At 47.4% G+C, this 22,159-nt stretch overlaps 1 protein-coding gene across 4 annotated transcripts in view; it reads left to right on the forward strand.

Moving 5' to 3' along the window:
* COL6A3 (collagen type VI alpha 3 chain) overlaps nt 1-22,159 on the forward strand; it is an 86,214-nt gene that overhangs the window by 24,058 nt on the left and 39,997 nt on the right. Inside the window, exons 3-13 of one of the 4 annotated variants that reach the window (XM_029225245.1) lie at nt 95-697; nt 4,315-4,899; nt 6,581-7,180; nt 8,440-9,012; nt 10,483-11,091; nt 13,834-14,439; nt 15,804-16,418; nt 17,657-18,256; nt 18,899-19,236; nt 20,357-20,435; nt 21,436-21,581. In XM_029225245.1, coding sequence (XP_029081078.1) covers nt 95-697; nt 4,315-4,899; nt 6,581-7,180; nt 8,440-9,012; nt 10,483-11,091; nt 13,834-14,439; nt 15,804-16,418; nt 17,657-18,256; nt 18,899-19,236; nt 20,357-20,435; nt 21,436-21,581 — 5,354 coding nt within the window. The remainder of the gene's footprint in view (nt 1-94; nt 698-4,314; nt 4,900-6,580; nt 7,181-8,439; nt 9,013-10,482; nt 11,092-13,833; nt 14,440-15,803; nt 16,419-17,656; nt 18,257-18,898; nt 19,237-20,356; nt 20,436-21,435; nt 21,582-22,159) is intronic. The other 3 variants (XM_029225242.1, XM_029225243.1, XM_029225244.1) reach the window with 3 other exon arrangements.

The following is a 22,159-nucleotide window of genomic DNA, read 5'->3' on the forward strand; positions in this document are numbered from 1 at the left end:
ATTGGTTTCCCAAGAAACATGTCAGAACACTGAACGATGCATGTGGTCACTTGTTCTAATGCTTTCACATTTTTTGCATTTCTCTCTTTTAAAGCACAAGACTCTGCTGACATTATTTTCCTAATTGATGGATCAAACAACACCGGAAGTGTCAATTTTGCAGTCATTCGCGACTTCCTTGTAAATCTCCTTGAGAGCCTCTCAGTTGGAACTCAGCAGATCCAAGTGGGGGTGGTCCAGTATAGCGATGAGCCCAGAACGCTGTTCTCCTTAAACAGCTATTCCACCAAGGCTCAGGTTCTGGACGCAGTGAAAGCCCTGGGGTTCATCGGTGGGGAGTTGGCCAATGTCGGCCTGGCCCTTGATTTTGTGCTGGAGAATCACTTCACCCGGGCAGGGGGCAGCCGAGTGGAGGAAGGGGTTCCCCAGGTGCTGGTCCTCATAAGTGCTGGGCCTTCTAGTGATGAAATCCGAGACACGGTCATAGCACTGAAGCAGGCTAGCATTTTCGCGTTTGGCCTCGGAGCCCAGGCCGCCTCCAAGGCAGAGCTTCAGCACATAGCTACCAATGACAACTTGGTGTTTACTGTCCCGGAATTCCGTAGCTTTGGGCTCGTCCAGGAGCAATTACTGCCGTACATTGTTGGCGTGGCCCAAAGGCACATTGTCTTGCAACCGCCAACCATTGTCACCCAAGGTACGTATGCTTTTCTCACCATCTGTGTGGTAGTGGGCTGTCTGTGTGTGTTTTTGTAGAAGTCAGGTGGGCACCTTGCAGAATGATTCGCCTCGGGAGAACCTGTAAGTACCCACAGCCGAGTCCTTCCACGATGAGCTAGTTCTTGGATGTGGTGTCTGTGACGGTTGCAGTGTTCCAAAAAAACCAGAGATCTGTGATTGAGTGGAAAGTTCTTTTTAGAGCATGAGTTGTCAAGAAAGTGTGCTTTTTAGGGCTAATTCGACAAACCTGTTACGTTGGTTATTAAACATCGTCGTATGGTCTACTTATAATGCAGTCATCCTAAAAATGGATCTCTGGGGATCATTATGGTTCTGAGACAGTTACTCCAGGATGATGGCATTGAGCTCTAAAAGTCAGCCCGTTAGAGTGTGCTGACATGTGAGAACTGTCTCCCCAAAATCAGTTTTGTGATGCATAGCAGGAGTGGCATTTCTGGAGGTAAGAAATAACAAAGCACTCGCTTGGAGGGATGTTTATGAAAACCGTTTTTCCTGTGTTTACTGAGTTGTAGAGTAGCTCTGTTGACGGAGAGATTATACACTCAGATGGGAGGCCTTTGGCAAAAGAGCCCGACTGGAGTCATTTTAAAAAAACATATAAAGCTGATCAAGTCACATAAGAAAATACATTTCACGGACATGGGAGGTGGGACGTGTATTTAAAAATTTCAGTAAGAACCCAGTGGTGCTTGATGCTGTGGCAGGTAAAAATCTGGCAGATCCAGGTGGACCAGGTTACATCCCTGGTGATCTCACCCATCCGTCAGGGATTTTATTACTAATGGTTTTAGGCATATTGCTGGGTGGGGTAAATTAAGAATTGATGCAAAATTACATCCAGAAAATTCTCTTGATATTTCCAGACTGCCCTCTGATTGGAATACAATCTATCAATATTAAAGTTTCTCTGGGCTTGCATGCTTTTGGAAACAAAAGAATGACTTCCATAGGTTTTGTAAACACTCAGGGAGCGCCATGGCTGCTGTCTGAAGAGCAGGCCTTTGGTCCTAGGTCTTATGTTAACGAGCTGTGTGATCCTGGGCAGCCCACACAGACTTTCTGGGCTCCAGTTTTTTGAATTGATGACAGAGGATGAAAGGATATTTCTGTTCCAGGAGAAGTTTCAAGTTCATTTTTAGGTATGGCAGTCCAGGCCCTTATTTCAGCTTTCCCTAGCTGACTTTCACTACTCACTTACAAAACCGTCTTTAATCTTTGTGCTTCATCTGTAAATATTCAACAGATATTCTTAGCTATCAGGTATGTGCTGGACACCAGGCCAGGCACTGGGGACCCAGACTGATGTGGCCGCTGGCTCGTTGCAGTATAATGGGGAGATAGATCACGAAAACGTAAACCAACGACCAGAAAACTGCTCCCAGAGTGTGACAGATGAGGGCACTAAAGGGGGCTGTCATGGAGAGAACGGGGAAAGAGAGCTGTAGGTCAAGTGGCCAGGGAAGGCTGCTGCGAGGAGCTGCAGGACAGAAGCAGAAGGAACAAGGTGCCAGGTGTGGCGGTCAGTCGTGCAGCACGAGGGAACCTGGCCGCACCCAGGACTGTCAGGGGGAGGTGGGCCCGGAGCTCACTGATGCCTGGAAGCCTGGAGAAGCCTCTGGGTTAGGGCGCACGCATCACCAGCTTGGGTGAAGTCCTCCAGTGGCTTCTTTTTCAGTGAAGCTGGGGGGAACAGGAGGACCTGCTTTATTGGAGGTCAGGGTCCCCAAGTCACTGAGAAGAATCACCTAGGAGTAGCCTTGAGTCACCCTAAGAGGAGGGTGCAGAGGAAGACAGCAGCGAGGAAGGGCGATGGGGGCTGGACGTTTGCTGGAAGAGATTTTGCTTGGGAACAGGAGCGTGGGAGAGCGAGGACTCTGCCACCGGTCCTGAGCTTGCAGGGGGCTTGGCATCCTGTGGGTCAATAGGGAGGTGAGGGCTACAGTCGACTGGTTACAGGACCTTCAGGGTCACCACGGTAATGGGGGTTCACACCCAGCCCCAGCAGAACCGTGTGAAAGAGGGGAGACGGCTCTGTTGCCATCTCGCAGCAGGAAGAGGAGAACTCTTACTGGAGGGGGAGGGAGGAGACGGGGTGGGGGTGAGTCAGCCCAGAGACCGGGGGGTGAAAGGGATCTGCCTTCCTCTCCATCTACCCATGTGTTGCATGCACCTTATTGAATTCAGGAAGCTCTGCATTTATCGTTTCAACTCCTACATCCACGGTATGGAAGGCGCGTTGTGAGGGTGGGTGTTTCCGGGTGAGCTCGCTCTCCTTGTATGTGTCTAGAAAGCACACATGTGGTTAGCTGCACAGCTGTGTATATGGCTTTTAGGCGTATATGGAGAGAGGGAGAGGGAGGAAGCAGGGGGTGTGGCTCTCAGGGTCTCTCAGCACCCCCCCCGGGTAGGGAGAATCCACGTGTCTGCAGGCTTCGATGGAGAGTTGGAGGACTTGGAATTCACTGTTTACACCACGACTCAATGCCAAAGCAGTGGTCCCCACGCGCCTGTCCCTGAATGCTTTGTATCTATGGTACATTAACATGTTTTCTCTTAAAGAGGAGAATTTGGACCAGTGCTGTCAATATAATCAAACATCAAGTGAGCTAAAGTGTTACGTGCCATCCATCTGACTGCAGGGGGTAATGAGGCCTCCTCATATACAGATGATCATTCAATAAATTGCAAACACTCCTGCCTCTGCTTGAACCATTTACCATCTTACGAGTCTTGGAAGCCTTCTCCGTTTTCTGGATGGGGTGCTGTGGTCCGATATGAGCCTCGGTTCCCGAGACTCAGGTGTGCTGCCTGGGTGTCGATACAGCAGGTGGACACAAGTTCATAGTCACTTGGAGGCAGTGATCTTGTTAAGGTGTTTTTGCTTTGTGATTTGTCTTTGGATTATCATAACCTTAACATGTGACGTGGGACCTGTACAATGCCTCTCTCTTAAATGCAAATACTTCTGGGCCACTTCCTAGTTTTGACATTGATTTCCTTTTTATAAGTTTATGATGCCAAATAATTGGTGTTTTTTTTTCCCTTGCCTGAAAAAATCAAGGCAGGGACAAGAGTACCAAAAGGAATAGAGGTGCTTATGCTTTTTCAAGTTTTGCACTTGGCAATAGGTGTTCATGAAATAAGGATTGTGAAGCACAGGGCTCTCCGAGCAGACACTGACTGCTTCTTTAATTATTTGAGCTATGGCTTCGTTCTCACCTCTAAAACCCAAGCTATGGATTTATGGTAGAAAAGAGCTTTCTGACATTTTTAGTGACAATAGGGTAAATAAGTGGTGAATAAACCTACAATGATTTTTGTGCAACTATTTTGTAAAAAGTACTAAGAGAGGGTGGGGGTTTGGGGAGCCCCACTTGCTAGCCGTAGGGAAGCTATAAGTAGCGCAGCTATAACTAATGTGTGTGTTAGGACAAATTCCTCAGGGGCTCCCATGGACTTGACATTGGCCAGGGCAAAGGGAACTCCCCTTGGGTGGTGTTAGCTGTGTAGACAGTCATACTGAATGTGATGCGTAAGGCTATTCTACTCACCTTGTCACGTTGCTACCTACAGTCATTGAAATCAACAAGAGGGACATAGTTTTCCTGGTGGATGGCTCTTCTGCACTGGGACTGGTCAGCTTCAATGCAATCCGCGACTTCGTTGCCAAGGTCATCCAGAGGCTGGAGATCGGACAGGATTACATCCAAGTGGCAGTGGCTCAGTATGCAGACACAGTGAGGCCGGAGTTTTATTTCAATACCTACCCCACCAAGAGGGAGGTCATAACCGCCGTGAGGAAGATGAAGCCCATGGATGGCTCGGCCTCGTACACAGGCTCTGCTCTGGACTTTGTTCGGAACAACCTGTTCACGGAGGCGGCCGGTTATCGGGCCGCCGAGGGGGTCCCTAAGCTTTTGGTGCTGATTACAGGTGGTAAGTCCTTAGATGAAGTCAGGCAGCCTGCCCAGGAGCTGAAGAGAAGCGGCATCATGGCCTTTGCCGTCGGGAACAAGGTGGCCGACCGGGCTGAGCTGGAAGAGATCGCTTTCGATTCCTCCCTGGTGTTCATTCCTGCCGAGTTCCGAGCCGCCCCTTTGCAGGGCGTGCTGCCTGGCTTGCTGGCGCCTCTCAGGACCCTCTCTGGAACCACTGAAGGTGCGGTGGGGAGGGTGTCAGACACGTGAGAGGGCTGTCTCCAGGCAGAGTCTCTGGGGAAAAAGCAAACCCAAGTTTTATTTGTGTTCAGCTGAGAGACACCTTTTAAATGATGGAAACCATAGCAACCAACAAGATTTATTTTGGGTTTCCTTTTACCCTGACTTGGGAAAAATATGACTTAAAACACCATGTGATACAACTGTATGTCTTAAAATGTCATAAAATAAGAATCGTGTGACTTAGGCTATAGGACCAGAGACCACCTGTCTTTGAAGCTTCTGGCCGAGAGATCACCTCTCTGCTCTGATCCCTCTTGAGGTCCTAGTGTTCTGTCTCTACTGGTGACTCCTGTCCAGCCCCCTCCTGCCTCCACCAAGATGAAGCCTGGCTCTTCCTTTCCCAAGTAGACAGTTTACTTCTAAATGGTCCAAACCTGAGCATTCATCCTCTGTCCTCTCTCTTTAAGGGATTTCCTTCAATGGGGAAGCATAGCGAGGGGATGCTTGTGCAGATAAAAACCCAGTGGTTCTCCAAACCCCTCATTTATTACGGTTATCACTGAACAGTTATTTTTAAAGACAGGATAACAGTCAATGAGCTTACGAATTGAATCAGTGCAATTCACCGTCCTTAAAGAAGATGGATATCACAGAAACAAGCTTTTCTGCCTCATAAATTTCACCACTGGAAGGATGTTTGGTGCATGACCCACAGTGCATGGATGCATGCTTTCTCCTCAAGCTCTCTGGTCTTCTAAAATCCTCTCTCTCTCTTTTATTTCCTTAAGACTTCTAATCCACACTTTCAGAGCCAAAGTTCAATTTGACAGACCATAGGATATAAGTAGTTGTTAGGCTTCAATTTTAGCGAAACGTCAGGGAAGAGATGGGAAAGAATTTGGTGGCATGTGTTGGGGAAAACACTCTGATTTGAGAATTGTACTTTCGATTCTTTATGAGCACAACCTCAGCCAAGCATAGCAAGGAGTCTCTTTGCATTTTAATGTGTTTCCATGATCCTGTGATCTCACTCAGGAGGAATCCCCACGGGCACTGGTTGGATTATTGCCTGCCAATGCCGTGACTCTTCTATGGGAGAGTCAGTAGAGAATGACAAGTGGGCCTCCCTAGGAATATTTCAAGATGAGAACAGCCTAATTTTGTTGATTTTTTTTTAGCCTTAGAGAACTCATGTTCTCAGGTTAACTTGGGCTAACCCTTCTAATCTATCCGTAAGTGGAAATTTATCTGTAAATGTGTAGAGGGAAACCCAGGGGGACCCAGTCTCGCCCAGGTAAACCTGGCTCTGACCGTGGTCATAAGCCGAGTGATGCAGAAAGGAGCAACACCCTTGCAGAATTCATTTCCAGGGAAGGAATGTTCTGTTTCAAGGATTCTGATCACTTTTGTTGGTTGTAAACATTCTAGCTTTTGGCACTGTATCTCTCTGTGAGCCAACTTGGTTTCGTAATGTTGGCTATCAATACTCCTCACAAACACCAGCCCGCACTGGAGGAAAATATGCAGCTTTCTGCCATATTTTATGAGATGGACGTGCTTGGCCTCACTGATGTTCTCTGTGTTCTACATGTTGGCATGTGTGCCTGGCCTGTGGGCACACATGAGGAAGCCCTCTGCGGTTGTGTATGTCTCACTTTGTTTTCTGTGCTCCACTGCAGTTCACGTAAACAAAAGGGATATCATCTTTCTTTTGGATGGATCGTTCAACGTTGGAAAGACCAATTTCCCTTACGTGCGGGACTTTGTCATGAATGTAGTTAACAGCCTTGATGTTGGAAGCGACCATATTCGTGTCGGTTTAGTGCAATTTAGTGACACTCCGGTGACGGAGTTCTCTCTAAACACCTACCAGACCAAGTCAGAATTGCTAGCTCACCTGAGGCAGCTGCAGCTCAAGGGGGGTTTGGGCCTGAACACGGGCGCAGCCCTAAGCTATGTCCATGACAACCACTTCACCGAAGCTGGCGGCAGCAGGATCCGGGACCGTGTGCCGCAACTCCTGCTCTTGTTCACAGCCGGGCAGTCTGAGGACTCTTATTTGCAAGCTGCCAACGCCCTAGCACGCGCAGGCATCCTGACCTTTTGTGTGGGCGCTAGCCAGGCTAATAAGGCAGAGCTTGAGCAGATAGCTTTTAACCCGAGCCTGGTGTATCTCATGGATGATTTCAGCTCCCTGCCTGCTTTGCCTCACCAGCTGATTCAGCCCCTAACCACTTATGTTAGTGGAGGTGTGGAGGAAGTGCCACTCGCCCAGCCAGGTAACGCTCTCTGACTGTTCCGGGATCCCTCTTCCCCCCTGACACCACTTTGGCAGGCAGATGGCCCAATCTGAACTCCAGAGCGTGGCAATAAGCTATAGAAAGATGATGGGCTCTCTTTAGTTGAAGGGTTCTGAAGGGGGGCTTGAGACACTCTACCAGCAAGCTTAGATGCTCTGTCTAAAGTCTAGAAAATCCAGTTTACGTTCTGTCCTGGTTGTCCCTCTCTTGATTCAGAAGCTTTACTTATTTATTGTTTTTGCCCCAATACCTCTGAAGATTCTGGTGAGCAAATCCAGATGGAAATGGGAGAAAAACAGAGAAAGAGAGAGAGATGGATTCCCTTTCATACATGAGTATGAATTGGGAGCATTTAAAAATGGAAAGGATGCTCCTGATATGATATTTTTATGTTCCAAATCTGCTGTATCTAGAAAATTATTTGTCATAAACCCAATGAAGGCTGTATCTTTATGTGATGGCAAAATGGAAAATGGCTTCCAAAGGAAGTCTGGATGATGGTGATGACGCAAATTACTAGGGTGATGAGATACAGAATCTTAGATCTACCAGTCGCTGACATCACAGATGGGTAGCAAGATAGATCCCACTGAAACATAATCAAAATAGTTCTAAGAACCGTGTGTGCCGAAAATAATGTTCACATGACATGCCGTAGCCCCCTATGTCCGTGTTTTCTGTTGTCTGATCACAGCAGATTGGAAATCACTGACAGAGATCCTGACCCACAGACCGATAATGGACACTATTTTGGGTTCTAACCCATAAGCTCAAATTTAATGAAAAGAGAATCTAATTAGAGCATGTCTATGTGTCAGGTGGATAACCCATATCAGCCTTTGTCACTAGAGACAGATCAATTTTTAAGCAGAAGAACAACAGGACCATATTTTCAATAGTTCTGTTTATAACAATTTGAAAACACTGTCTGTTCTCCTAGAGTGGTTGCCACCTGATATAAGAACAGGACCCTCTGGGCTTTTCCTTGGCCTGCTTTGTTGAGGAAGCATGATGTTAGGTTGGGCAGAGACCGATCTAGCTGTCCTAATCCTGCACATAGATGAAAGGGGGCATTTGAAAGGCACCTGGTGTGGGTTTTCTCTTCCCTTGCCGGTGCAGTGATACCAGATGAATTTTGTGAACTCCCATTACCAAAAGCTGGTGGTTCTGGGCTCAGGTCAGTTTGGTGCCTGTTGTGTTCTTGTCCCTCACTGTGTCCTAACTCTCCTTCGTTGTAGAGAGCAAGCGAGACGTCCTGTTCCTCTTTGATGGCTCAGCCAATCTTGTGGGCCAGTTCCCTGCCGTCCGCGACTTCCTCTACAAGGTCATTGATGAGCTGGACGTGAAACCTGACAGGACCCGGATTGCGGTGGCTCAGTACAGTGACGATGTCAGGGTGGAGTCTCGTTTTGATGAGCACCAGAACAAGCCCGAGATCCTGAATCTCGTGAAGAGAATGAAGATCAAGACGGGCAAAGCCCTCAACCTGGGGTATGCCCTGGACTACGCGCAGAGGTACATCTTTGTGAAGTCCACTGGAAGCCGGGTCGAGGATGGAGTGCTTCAGTTCCTGGTGCTGCTGGTGGCAGGAAGGTCATCCGATCGTGTGGACGGGCCAGCTCTCAACCTGAAACAGAGCGGTGTGGTGCCCTTCATCCTCCAGGCCAAGAACGCAGACCCTGCCGAGTTGGAGCAGATGGTACCATCCCCTGCCTTTATCCTGGCTGCGGAGTCTCTTCCCAAGATTGGAGACCTTCAACCACAGATTGTAAACCTCTTAAAATCGGTGCAAAATGGGGCGCCAGCACCAGGTAAGGCATAGAACTTCTGGTTGCTTCTGCAGCCCAGTTGTCCCATGCTTGAGTCGATGGTAGGCGGCTGGCTCCTGGTCTCCGGGTAGAAGCCCTCCTTGGGTTTCCAAGAAAGATAGGTGATTTCTGCAGGAACAATGGAATATGGCTTTTCTTTCCCCGAGGTGACTCTCTAACTGCTCTCTAGGGCAAAACAGGAGAATCAGGGTGATTATTTTTAAGGACATTGTAAAATTTAGCTATATCAGTGATTAAAAATAATCTTTTTTAAAAAAAAACACAGTTTTTACTATACATATAATAAAAGCCATATAACACGGTCACATTAGAGCTAACACGGTTTTCATCTTCATATATTTCCCCAATTTCTTATTTTAAGTGGGTATCACTGTGTCATAATTCATTCTCTGCATTCATGAAAACCATAAAGCATGAAGAGAGGCAGGCACATTCCCATTATAAATGCTGCATTAAAGTTTCTCAGTACTCATCTTTGTTACCATGACTTCATGCTTAACCACTTTGCATTTGGTGATAAAACTGCAGCAAAAAGAGTAATTAATTTCACATATAATCCCTTTGATTGAAAATAGAGCATCTAGAGCTTCTCTACATTGACTCTTGAGCACGTTCGCTGTGGGTTTTGGGTTGTAACCTGGACATCTGGGTTACATTTTCCCCCATTTATCCGCTGTGACTTGCAGTACATCATTTGAAACCTCTCATCTATAAAGTGCTAACGGTTGTGCAGACTCCGCCGACCATGTCTCTCTCCCTGCCCCCAACATTCCTTCTTGAGGACAACGTTGAAACTTAACAATACTGTTCAAACGTGGAAAAGTTCTAAAGTAAAAGGGCTATCTGTATGTATTGGTGCATCAGTTTCCTAATTCTGCTTTAATAAATTACGATAAATTTAGTGGCTTAAAGCAGAATGAATTTACTATCTTAAGTTTTAGTGGTCAGAAATCCAAAACCTGTTCTACTGGGCTAAGATCAAGGTGTCAGCATTGCTTTCCTTCTGCAGTTTCTGGCCGATTACCCACTTCCTTATCTTTTCCAGTGTCTAGGGGCTGCCTGCATCCTTGGTCCACGGCCCCCTCCTCCATCTTCAAAGCCAGCAGATCCATGGCCCCCTCCTCCATCTTCAAAGCCAGCAGATCTTCAAAGCAGATCTTCTCATATCTCTGGCCTCTTGTTTCCAACCTTACCTCTTCTCCCTCTAACTCTAATCCTCTTATCTCCCTTTTATAAGGACACGAGATTGATTACACTGGATCTACCTGGATAATCCAGGGCAATCTCCCCATGCCTCTAATCCTTAATTTAATCACACCTGCAGATTTTCTTCCATATAAATTCCAGGGATTAGGAGTTGGATATCTTAGGAGTTATTCGGTCCACCACAGATTGGTATGAAATTATCCCTATTGTGTCCCGTGTGAGTCACAGAGGCTGTCTTCCTTCTAGTTTCAGGTGAAAAGGATGTGGTGTTTCTGATCGACGGCTCCGACGGTGTCAGGAACGGCTTCCCGCTGTTGAAAGAGTTTGTCCAGAGAGTGGTGGAGAGCCTGGACGTGGGTGCGGACCGGGTGCGCGTAGCTGTGGTGCAGTACAGCGACCGGACCAGGCCCGAGTTCTACCTGAATTCCTACATGGACCAGCAGAGCATCGTCAGTGCTATCCGCGGGCTGACGCTGCTGGGCGGGCCAACCCCCAACACCGGGGCTGCCCTGGACTTCGTCCTGAGGAACATCCTGATTGGCTCCGCCGGGAGCCGCATAGCAGAAGGCATCCCCCAGCTCCTGGTCGTCCTCGCGGCCAGCAGGTCTGGGGATGATGTGAGAGGTCCCTCGGTGGTCCTGAAGAGGGGAGGAGCCGTGCCCATCGGCATCGGCATCGGGAACGCTGACATCACCGAGATGCAGACCATCTCCCTCATCCCGGACTTCGCAGTGGCCATTCCCACCTTCCGGCAGCTGGGGACCATCCAACAGGTCATCTCCGAAAGGGTGACCCAGCTCAGCCGTGAGGAGCTGAGCAGGTTGCGGGCATCTGTGGTCCCTGTAACGAGCCCGGGTAAGGAGCAGATTCTTTGGCTCTTCATTCCTTGAAATATCTGGGACTACTTGTTTGGACTGTGTGTTACAAAGTATTCTCAGTTTTGTTTCCTCAGCTGTAGGGAGTGAAAACCAGAGTTACGTGAAGAATCAGGAACCACGTGGGCTTGGTGCCAGAAATGGCTTGGGAAGATGCTAAGATTCATGTTTTTGGCCAAATACAAGTCTCAAAGATGGGCGTAGGCTTGGCTTTCAGCTCAGACCCCTAATTCTGCATAAAGGCTCTGTATAACCAACCGAAAAGAGAGGCCATCTAATTGATAGTTCCAGTTCAATGCCGGGTCCAGGCTTCCCCTGTTCGGTCCAGCTGGCCACCTCCTGTGATCGAGGAGGGAGTTTGACCACAGGTGGCCTATCAGGCTAGAGCACAGTCTCTGAAACATTGTTATCTCCAGACCCAATGTGTCAAGATTGCTTTTTTTTTTTTTTTTTTACATCTTTATTGGAGTATAATTGCTTTACAATGGTGTGTTAGCTTCTGCTTTATAACAAAGTGAATCAGTTATACATATACATATGTTCCCATATCTCTTCCCTCTTGCGTCTCCCTCCCTCCCACCCTCCCTATCCCACCCCTCTAGGTGGTCACAAAGCACCGAGCTGATCTCCCTGTGCTATGCGGCTTCTTCCCACTAGCTATCTACCTTACGTTTGGTAGTGTATATATGTCCATGCCACTCTCTCACTTTGTCACAGCTTACCCTTCCCCCACCCCGTATCCTCAAGTCTATTCTCTAGTAGGTCTGTGTCTTTGCTTGGTGCAGAGAAGTAAGTGTCTTAACTGGCAGGAAGGCCACCTGGCTGTTATGACCTCAGCTTATTCTATCTCCTCCTTCCTGTTCCCCTTTCCTAGGCCTGATACAATGAACTGGAAAGTGGAGGGAACCTTACTTGCTCAGAGGAAGGGGGCTCAGATAGACCCACCCTTCCCAAAATGCCCACAGAGCGCCTGCCCTCCCTGGACACTCGGGTGGGGAGGGCACAGTGGTGAACAGGCGCATGCATCCTCACTCCCGTGTGGTTCACATTCTACAGAACCGTCCACATCAAGGCTTGGGGAGGGGAAACTAGGAAGGGCTCGCGGGGAAGGGGGAGGGAAGAGTAAAAGCAAGTGAGAGGAAAGTCGATGTAGGACACAGTGCTGTTTGGGTAGGTGAGGGAGGGAGGGTGACTGGCACGGTGCTGCACAGAGAGATTGCTTCCCTCACTGATGTCCACGCAGAGTGCGGCTCGCCCTGCAAGGCTTCCCTGGAATGTTCTAGAGGGCTTGCCATCAAATAAATTTGGGAAGGCAGTGGGATAAATGAAGTGAGGGTCTTTTTGGTTTTGGTTGGGCCCTAATTGATATGTGTTGTGTATCCCCAGTACAATAAGGGAACACAGCATTTCCCAAACTTGTTTGGCTGCAGCAGTCCTTTTTCTTTCTTTTCTTTTTTTTTTTTTTTTTTTACTTTATACTGGAGTCTAGTTGATTTACAATGTTGTGTTTGTTTCAGGTGTGCAGCAAAGTGATTCAGTTTTACATGCACATATATCTATTATTTTTAAAATTCTTTTCCCATTTAGGTTATTATAGAATATTGAGTAGAGTTCCCTGTGCCATACAGTAGGTCCTTGTTGGTTATCTATTTTAAATATAGTAGCGTGTCTATGTCAATCCCAAACTCCCAATTTATCCCCCCCGCCATCTTTTTTTACGGTGCATTGGAGGTACTGGTACTCCCAAGAAGGCACTTCAGAAATGCTGTCATCGTGTGTGTGCAGCTCACTTATACACAAAAGCCTATGTTTCTACAACAGTACGACTCCTGGTCTATCAGCTCTCCCGCTCTTCAAGATGACTGTTTTCTACCTTCTCCTTCTCCTGCCTCTTCTACACTTCTCCTCCCACAGCTTACTCTGAGCTGGTGATCCTGATTCCCATTTCACTGAGAAAATATAAGTAAATTGGAAAAGAACTTCCAGAAGCCTTACTGTCTGTCCCAGCATCAGTGTCCATGTCTCGGCTTCCTCCCGTTACTTGGATGAACTGTCCCTGCTTCCCTGGGCAGCCTCACCACTTCCCTACTCAAGGGTGTTTCCTGCAACTCTCCTCCTCTCTCTTGCATCATCAGTTCTCTGACGTACTGGGCGATTCCTTTCATGACACAAACGCAATGCCTTTTCTTTTCTCGTAAAAACTCTCCCTTGATGCCCTGCTCCCACCTGCAGCAGTGCTCCAGGCTCCTTTATAAAGTGTTCCTGTCTACAATTCTTCTCTGGACACACCCTAACCTGTTGTTTGCTCTCCCTGCTCCACAGAAGGTGCTCTGGTCAAGGTCCCTCCATCTGGCAAATCCCAGTAGTCAGTTGTCAGGCACTGTCCCACTTGACCTATGAGTGTCATCTGTCACAGGTTCGATCCCCTCCTTCCCAAAACCCCATCCCCACTCGGTCTAGACCTGGCTCCTGTGTGTTTAGGTTCTTCCTCCTGCTGACTTACTTTTCCTTGCCCTTTGCTGTTTCCTCCTCTTCGCTCTGACTTTTAATCACTGAAATGCCCAGGACTCTCTCCTGGGACTGGTATTCTAACTCAAATAGTCTGAATTAGGATACCTTACCGGTCAGGTGGCAATTCTCTGACAAATTGGGAGGCTGTTCATTAACACTAAGAATTTGGTGTCAGTGAAGCTGAAGCCCTATGATAACGTTTGATTCACAGGTGTCAGCGGCAAGAGGGATGTGGTCTTTCTCATCGATGGGTCCCAAAGCGCCGGCCCCGAGTTTCAGTACATCCGTACCCTCATCGAGAGGCTGGTTGACTACCTGGATGTGGGCTTCGACATGACCCGGGTGGCCGTCATCCAGTTCAGCGAGGACCCCAGGGTGGAGTTCCTGCTGAACGCCCACTCCAGCAAGGACGAGGTGCAGAACGCGGTGAGGCGGCTGCGGCCCAAAGGCGGGAGGCAGATCAACATTGGGGGCGCCCTGGAGTACGTGTCAAAGAATATCTTCAAGAGGCCTCTGGGGAGCCGGATTGAAGAGGGTGTCCCTCAGTTCCTGGTCCTCATTTCTTCCGGGAAGTCTGATGATGAGGTAGATGAATCGGCAGTAGAGCTCAAGCAGTTTGGCGTGGCGCCACTTACAATCGCAAGGAATGCAGACCAGGAGCAGTTGGTGAAGATCTCCCTGAGCCCTGAATACGTGTTCTCAGTGAGCACCTTCCGGGAGCTGCCCAGCCTGGAGCAGAAACTGCTGACACCCATCACAACCCTAACCTCCGAGCAGATTCAGCAGCTCCTGGCCAGCACGCGCTACCCTCCTCCAGGTAAGGTTGGGCGTTTCTTGTTCTTTGTTGTGTCTTTTCAAAAAAATGTAAAAAATAACAGGCTCTAAGGCCATGGTGCTCACAGGTAAAATTAAAATAACGGGACACCTGAGATTGAACCAGCTGGGTCTATTGCTTGTGGCAGGGAGGAAGGACACACATGCTGGTGAGCCACAGGGCATCTCAGCGAGAGGGTGTTAGGAAGGACTTATGATAGGATTTGAACTCATCATAGATGATTTTGTGGAAGGCTTGAGGAAATGGGACTTTGCCCCGGATCGAATGCTGTCGAGAAGGAGTAATTTTATGATTGGGTATCTTACCAAATCTCACAGCTAAAGCTGAAATTGATACAGAAACAGTGGTCACGCCTATGATCCAGGATGGGGAGTGTCTGGTGATTTTTGTTTTCTTTTTGTCAGTGTTCAGATATGATCAGGGCGTGGCTGTCTCTGATACTGATGTTCTGTGAAATCTTTTATGTGCCACTGGAGAATCCAAGTCCTGGCTGTGTATGCCTGGCCAGCTTTTCTCTCTCTCAAGATAAATGGTTCAATTCCATGACCTGCTCAGCTTTTGCTGTGCTATGTTTCCACTATAAGTAGCCAGTGATTTATGAGGCAAAGGTTGAATTGGTTGAGAGGCAAGATATGAGCTATTTAATAAATGGCATCCAAGAAGTACCTAGAATTCTAATTAATAGGAAGCCATGGCTCATCTTTCCTAAGACTTTTGATTAATTTTATAGTTAAAAATGGATTCATGCAAAGAAAATAGGGGTATAATAGTGAAAATAAAAACTTTGCATAAATGCTAGAGATATGTGAGAAAAAGAAATACTATGAATCAAACACCAGGAATGATGGTGTGGCCTGCTGGGGTGAGTTGGGATTCTCCGGGCTGTCACTAGCTAAGTGGTGGCCTTGGATGAAGTGAGGGCCTTTGTCCTCAGCTATCTCTTTTCTTGCACAACAAAGATGTTGATGCTGGTGATCTCAATCCCTTCTGGTAGTAACAGTTCATGATTCATAGATTATGGTAACCCAGGATTCGTTTCTAAGTGCTGTTTTGTATTTTTGAAATGAGTTGTAACCCAGACACCAAAGCCAAATTAAAATTGAGTAAACTCAGAAAGAGAAAGTTTTGGAGAACTTAAAATATTTCAAGAAGCAGAAATTGTTTTGATGCAAAAGGCCCAATGTGTAATGATTGATTAAAAAAAGCCAAAGAGATAAACACATGCACATAGGCTTATAATTTTCATGTCAGTTGATATTTTGGTGCAACATGGAGCAAAGTTCAGAAACGAAACCAGATGCGTGCCAGTCTTGTCCTGAGTTTTCTTTTTTCCTTTTCATCCGCAGCCATGGAGAGTGATGCTGCAGACATCGTCTTCCTGATCGACAGCTCTGACAGTGTGAGGCCGGACGGCATTGCACACATTCGGGACTTTGTTAGCGGGATCGTGCGGAGACTTAACGTTGGCCCTAATAAAGTGAGAATTGGGGTCGTGCAGTTCAGCAATGATGTCTTCCCAGAGTTTTACCTGAAGACCTATAAATCCCAGGCCAGTGTGCTGGATGCCATACGTCGCCTGAGGTTCAAAGGGGGGTCTCCGCTGAACGCTGGCAAAGCCCTGGAATTCGTGGCAAGGAATTTCTTTGTCAAGTCTGCCGGGAGCCGGATAGAAGATGGGGTGCCCCAACACCTGGTTCTGTTTCTGGGTGGCAAATCCCAGGATGATGTTTCCAGGTATTCCCAGGTGATAAGCTCCTCGGGGATTGTGAGTTTAGGGATAGGAGACCGAAACATCGACAGAATGGAGCTGCAGACCATCACCAATGACTCCAGACTAGTCTTCACGGTTCGGGAGTTCAGAGAGCTCCCCAACATAGAAGAAAGGGTCATGAACTCCTTCGGACCCTCCAAGGTCACCCCTGCACCTCCGGGAGTGGACATGCCCTCTCCCTCACGGCCAGGTATGAGCTGTGGTACCCGTGACTGCAGAGCGGGACACCAATTATTTTTTTTTAATTGAAAAAAAGCAGTTAGCATTCATTTTAATAATTTTCTTCTCTCAGGGTTGTGGCTGCCATACAATTAGAAACTAAATGCTAGAAAAATAATTGAGTTGAAATTGTAGGAGGAATAGAAGGAAACGCATCTCAGAAAGCATATGGTCATTGATTCTTCCATGAGCTTCCACAAGGCTAATCATAGCCCCATTGAAAGGTTCTATAAAAGTGCATTGAGGGTTAGCCACAGACTCATTGGCTCTCAGAATAAAATGGCATCTTTGAAGTTGTTCAATCTACACCCCTCCGAACATGATTGGAAGTCAGCCTCTCTCCTTGGTGGGGTCATGGTCTAGTCAACCCTCTTCCTTTGGACTGGTATCATTGGGAATTTAGAGCTGTCCACCTATAGCTTTGACCTCATGCTCCTGGGTCTGACCTTTGGGGCTGCCAAGAGCAAACTGAGTCCCTCCACCAACCCATGTCTTTCTTAGCTCCTACCCCAGGTGATAGCCCCTCAGACATCTGGAGAAAATGATTAGGGTTGGTTTTCCATGGGGCATCTGCACTCCACTTAGCTCTTTCATGTCTTCCTTCTGTGCTGGTGGTGGAACATCTCACACTGCTCCGGATTCCCTTCTCTCTACTCCAGTCTTGATCCCTTGATTGGAATCAGGGAATTATCTCCAAATGTCATTGAGTGTCACAGGCTCCAACAAAGCTCTCAGCATCCTGGCTGGTGATCCTCCAAAGGTGCACGGAGTCTGCTTCTCATTTTCCAATCTGTTTCTCCCAGCCCTCCCTTTCCCCGTCTCTAGCACACCTCCCCCAACTCCTTCCAGACACTATCATTTATTTTTGACCAGGAGGAAAGTGTGTAGTGGCATTTCCTAAAACCCCTGATATCACGGACTGTTGAATCCATGGCACAATCTCATTTTGCACGGGATAACTGGGACTCAGTTCCGCTGAGTTTTCATGTCTCCTTTCCTTTTGTTTAGGTGATTTATCATTTATCACCTAAACATGTTTTGAGGACTGTGAATTCAGGAACTCTAGAGTCATGGAACAGAGTCCAAGGTGTCCACTGTGAATGAATTACAGGAATGCCTTACTTTAATCATTTTACGTTTTGTGTTTTTGCTCTGGATATAGAAACCAAATTTCTCCTTTTTTCTTTTTTTCATTGTAATCATCTTTAGAGAAAAAGAAAGCAGACATCGTGTTCCTGTTGGATGGTTCCATCAATTTCCGGAGGGACAGTTTCCAGGAAGTGCTCCATTTCGTGTCTGAAATTGTGGACACGGTTTATGAAGGGGGAGACTCCATCCAAGTGGGGCTGGTCCAGTACAACTCTGATCCCACCGACGAATTCTTCCTGAAGGACTTTTCCACCAAGGAGCAGATTATTGATGCCATCAACAAGGTGGTCTACAAAGGGGGGAGGCACGCAAACACCAACGTGGGCCTGGAGCACCTGCGGCTGAATCACTTCGTACCAGAGGCAGGCAGCCGCCTGGATCAAAGAGTCCCGCAGATTGCCTTTGTGATCACCGGAGGAAGGTCAGTGGAGGATGCCCAGGAGGCGAGCCTGGCACTCACCCAGAGAGGCGTCAAAGTGTTCGCGGTGGGCGTGAGGAGCATCGACTCAGAGGAGGTTGGGAAGATTGCGTCCAACAGTGCCACGGCGTTCCGAGTGGGGAGCGTCCAGGAGCTGTCGGAATTGAGCGAGCAGGTTTTGGAAACTCTGCATGACGCGATGCATGAAACCTTATGTCCTGGTGTGCCTGATGTTTCCAAAGGTAATGCCCTTTAGGTGCATATTTTCAACCATGTCCTGTCGATGTTGGTGAGTTACCTGTTTACCCAGATCCCCAGCGCTGGCCTCTGGGCTCCTATAGCATCTGGTGTGTCAGGCATTGACTTATATCCACGTGGGTTGGGTCCTGGTTGTCACCTACCACTGTGATTGGATGTGGTTCCAGGATAGGAGTGGATGTCTGTCTTTTCTTGCTCTTACCAGATTTACTCCCCATCCCCTACTCTTTAATCCCCTAAATAATTCAGACTGATTGATGCTTGTTTCTGTTTGTAGGTTTATCAGATCAATTATTTGAGATCAGAGGGTTTGCGTTCTCAAGTGTGCTTAGTCTAAAGCACAAACTCGGGATGCACTTAGATAGACACTGACTGTACACGTTGCCAAAGTTGATTAATATCAGGAAAGCAAACGTACTGAATGGCCAACAATTTTGGCTCCGAAGAGTCAGTGTGAGTTCTCCCAGTGAGAGAGGCAGATCTAACTGCTTCTCAGAGCTCATACACAGAAGGTCCCATTTTGCACTTGAGCGTGGTGTCCTGGTTCACGCCCCGAGCTGTGCCTGTAGGTTGAAAACATCTCGGCAGCTCGACTTTGAGCTCATGGCCTGCTTTTCCCTTTACAGTCTGTGACCTGGATGTGATTCTGGGCTTTGATGGTTCAAAAGATCAGAACATATTTGTGGCTCAGAGGGGCTTTGAGTCCAAGGTGGACACCATCCTGAATAGAATCAGCCAAATGCAAAGAATCAGCTGCAGCGGCAGCCAGCTGCCCACAGTGCGGGTGTCCGTGGTGGCCAACACGCCCTCAGGCCCCGTGGAGGCCTTTGACTTTGCTGAGTACCAGCCAGAGCTGTTTGAGAAGTTCCAGAGCATGCGCACCCAGCACCCCTACGTCCTCACTGCGGACACGCTGAAGCTCTACCAGAACAAGTTCCGGCAGGCCTCACCAGACAGTGTGAAGGTGAGGACGGCTGCCTCGTTTCCGCTTCCTGTGCCATCTCTGGGTTTTACTGGGCAGGGGCAAACCTCGATGCCTGGAAGCCCCCTCCCCAAACTGTTCTTCTATAGATGCTCTTCATGTTTGATGGGGTTGGTGATGCCTGTATGTAAGAGTCCTTTATTATCAACTGGGCTGAAATGGAATATCTTCTTCTAGTTTTACTAAAGCTCTAAAAAAAATCTTGGAAATCAGTAATTAAGCTTGAATGCATTGAATTTTTGAGTAATTCATGTTTAATCATAGTCCTGACCATTAAATGCATTATGTTCTCTATTTGTATTTACTTTTATCTCTCTCTTTCTCTGTATTGGTTCATACACACACACACACACAGAGACACACACACACACACACACACACACACCACACACACACACACAATCAGTTTGCTAGGGCTGCCATAACAAAGTTCCACAGGTTGGGTGGCTTAAACAACAGGAATTTATTCTCTCACAGTCCTGGAGGCTGGAAGTCTGAGATCAGAGCGGCGTCAGGGTTGTTTTTCTGGAGGTCTCTCAACTTGGCTTGGAAACAGCGTCTTCTCCTTCTGTCGCCACGTGTTTTTCCCTCTGTGTGTGCCTGTGTCCTAATCGCCTCATCTTAGAAGGACACCAGTCGTATTGGATGAGGACCCACTCTAATGACCTCAGTTAACTTGTTTGCCTCTTTAAAAGTCCTATTGCCAAACATGGTCACACTCTGAGGCACTGAGGGTTAGGACTTCAAAATATGAATTTTGGAGCACGGGCTACACAAACACACACGCACGCATGTACGCACCCACGCATACGCATGATTTCTAGAAACTACATCTCCTAAATAAGAGAATGAGATAAACTTTTTATTTCCATTGTTGATTGTGCTCTTTAATAAATCAAGTCCTACCCTATACCCATTTATTTTATACCTCATTTATTGCACAGTATCAAGGAACTATGAACATGGGGTGATTGTTTCTCAGCCTTGGCCCCCAGTTTCCTCTGCAGTAAAGTGGAGGCTTTGAACTGGCTAATCCTTCTCTCAAGGGTCTGTGATGTTTCTTTTACTTTTGGCTGGCCCTTGACGTATCTTTTATCTTCAGGTGGTCATTCATTTTACTGATGGGGTGGATGGAGATCTGGCTGATTTACAAAGAGCATCGGAGGAACTCCGACAAGAAGGTGGGTTCTGGGGCTTTCTATGGGAGAAGTAAACCTGGGTGAGGCAGGCGCACTGCTGGGCTAGAGAGAAACAACTCCACTAAGGGACCCTCTGGGAGAGCGGCTTCTCTTGGAGGACACCTCATCCCAGCATTTTGGTCCTCTGTCGCCTGCCTGGGGCTACAGGATGGGGCAGCAAGGATCCCATACTTACACAGACATCTCTATTACCAAGTCCTGGCACAGACCCCATGGGGTCTCAGGCTCATTCCTGTGGTAGGACATCTAGAAAGCATGATGCTTTTGTAAAAGAACATGAAGTTTTGACTCATTTGGCTGTATTATATAAGCTAGGAATTAATTTTATAGCAAAAAGTCTTGCTGTATTTTCCGTTTGCAGTTATCACAGCTCAAAAATACTCCAACGTTAAGAAAAGATACACTTTCACATGAAATTTGGAAAGCATACTTTCCAAATTTAAGGTGACTGGTTTGCCATGATACCTGTTATCAGATGTACTATTTGTTCATCTGCTTTGGAATTTGGTAGCACTGGCTATCAAAAAAGTGGATGTCAACACTAGAGGTTTAAGGAGAATTTGTTGAAGCAAATTTATCACAAGAATGTTCTATTTATTAGCTTGCTTTTCCAGAGCAATGGAGATGAGACTGCTATCATCTGACCTAGGAGATGTGGGATTTCAATTCTTCCCACAGCATGCCTGTGTTACGTAAGACCAGAGCTTGAGAATTTATGTATGAATAAACTTCATGGTGGTGTTTCCTAGAGTTACATGAATCCATTTACTTACTGACAAATCAGAAACAATCGCTCAGAGGAGTCCAGAGTTCCAGTATTTCAACTCTTCGGAGCAGCTAATCAGTGTGATTAAGCAAGTTTCAGTTAAAGGCCAAATTTTATACTGAAGTTTTCTTTAGAAAATAAAAGAGAGTCAGGAGGAAAAGTTCTGAGGCTCTTGAATGCCTAGGTGAGGCTTCTTAAGTGTGCCTGTCCCCCCAGGCGTCCGAGCTCTGATACTGGTGGGCCTTGAACGTGTCGCCAACTTGGAGCGGCTGACGCAGCTGGAGTTTGGGCGAGGATTCACGTACAACCGGCCCCTGAGACTGAACTTGCTGGACCTAGACTATGAACTAGCGGAGCAACTTGTGAGTGTTTTATGAATCTACGCACAAACTGGTTTAGATAGCACAACATTGGGCACCTCAGGATAACGCAGTCCGTTATCACCAGGCAAATGGAGGAGAGACCACTGGGTGGGCAATTTAATTCACGTAATTCACTTGGGACCTACTTTGTTGCCATAACATGAGTCCTGGAAATGGAGCTATCTGAGAACTGGAAAGACGGCCACCCGGGCATGGGTGTCGAGGCAGCTGTCGCCTTAGAGTTTCCTCTGCTCCCTTTAAAGAGACTTCTTTTCATTTATAAGATTGTTGAGAAGCCATAACATTGAGATTTGACCCTTCCCTCTGTAAACAGGAAACAGGGAAAACAAGAATATGCAGGAAACGAAAGACCATTTCTGGGTGGAAAGGGGCTTCCGTTGCCTTCTCTTCTAGTTTCCTTTGGAGCAAATGAGGGCTCCCCGTAGGCTTCCTAATCCTCTTGGTTTCAGCCTCTCCACAGGTGGGGTTAACACCTGGGTTTGGGGGTGAGGCTGGGGGCTTTTGGGACATGAGGGTGCTGAGCGTTCAACTCAGAGGTTCTTTGGAGGAGGCAGCGG

Source organism: Monodon monoceros, unplaced genomic scaffold (genome assembly GCF_005190385.1).
Source record: "Monodon monoceros isolate NGI ecotype Baffin Bay Population unplaced genomic scaffold, NGI_Narwhal_1 Super_Scaffold_16, whole genome shotgun sequence".
In the NCBI taxonomy this organism is placed as follows: domain Eukaryota; kingdom Metazoa; phylum Chordata; class Mammalia; order Artiodactyla; family Monodontidae; genus Monodon; species Monodon monoceros.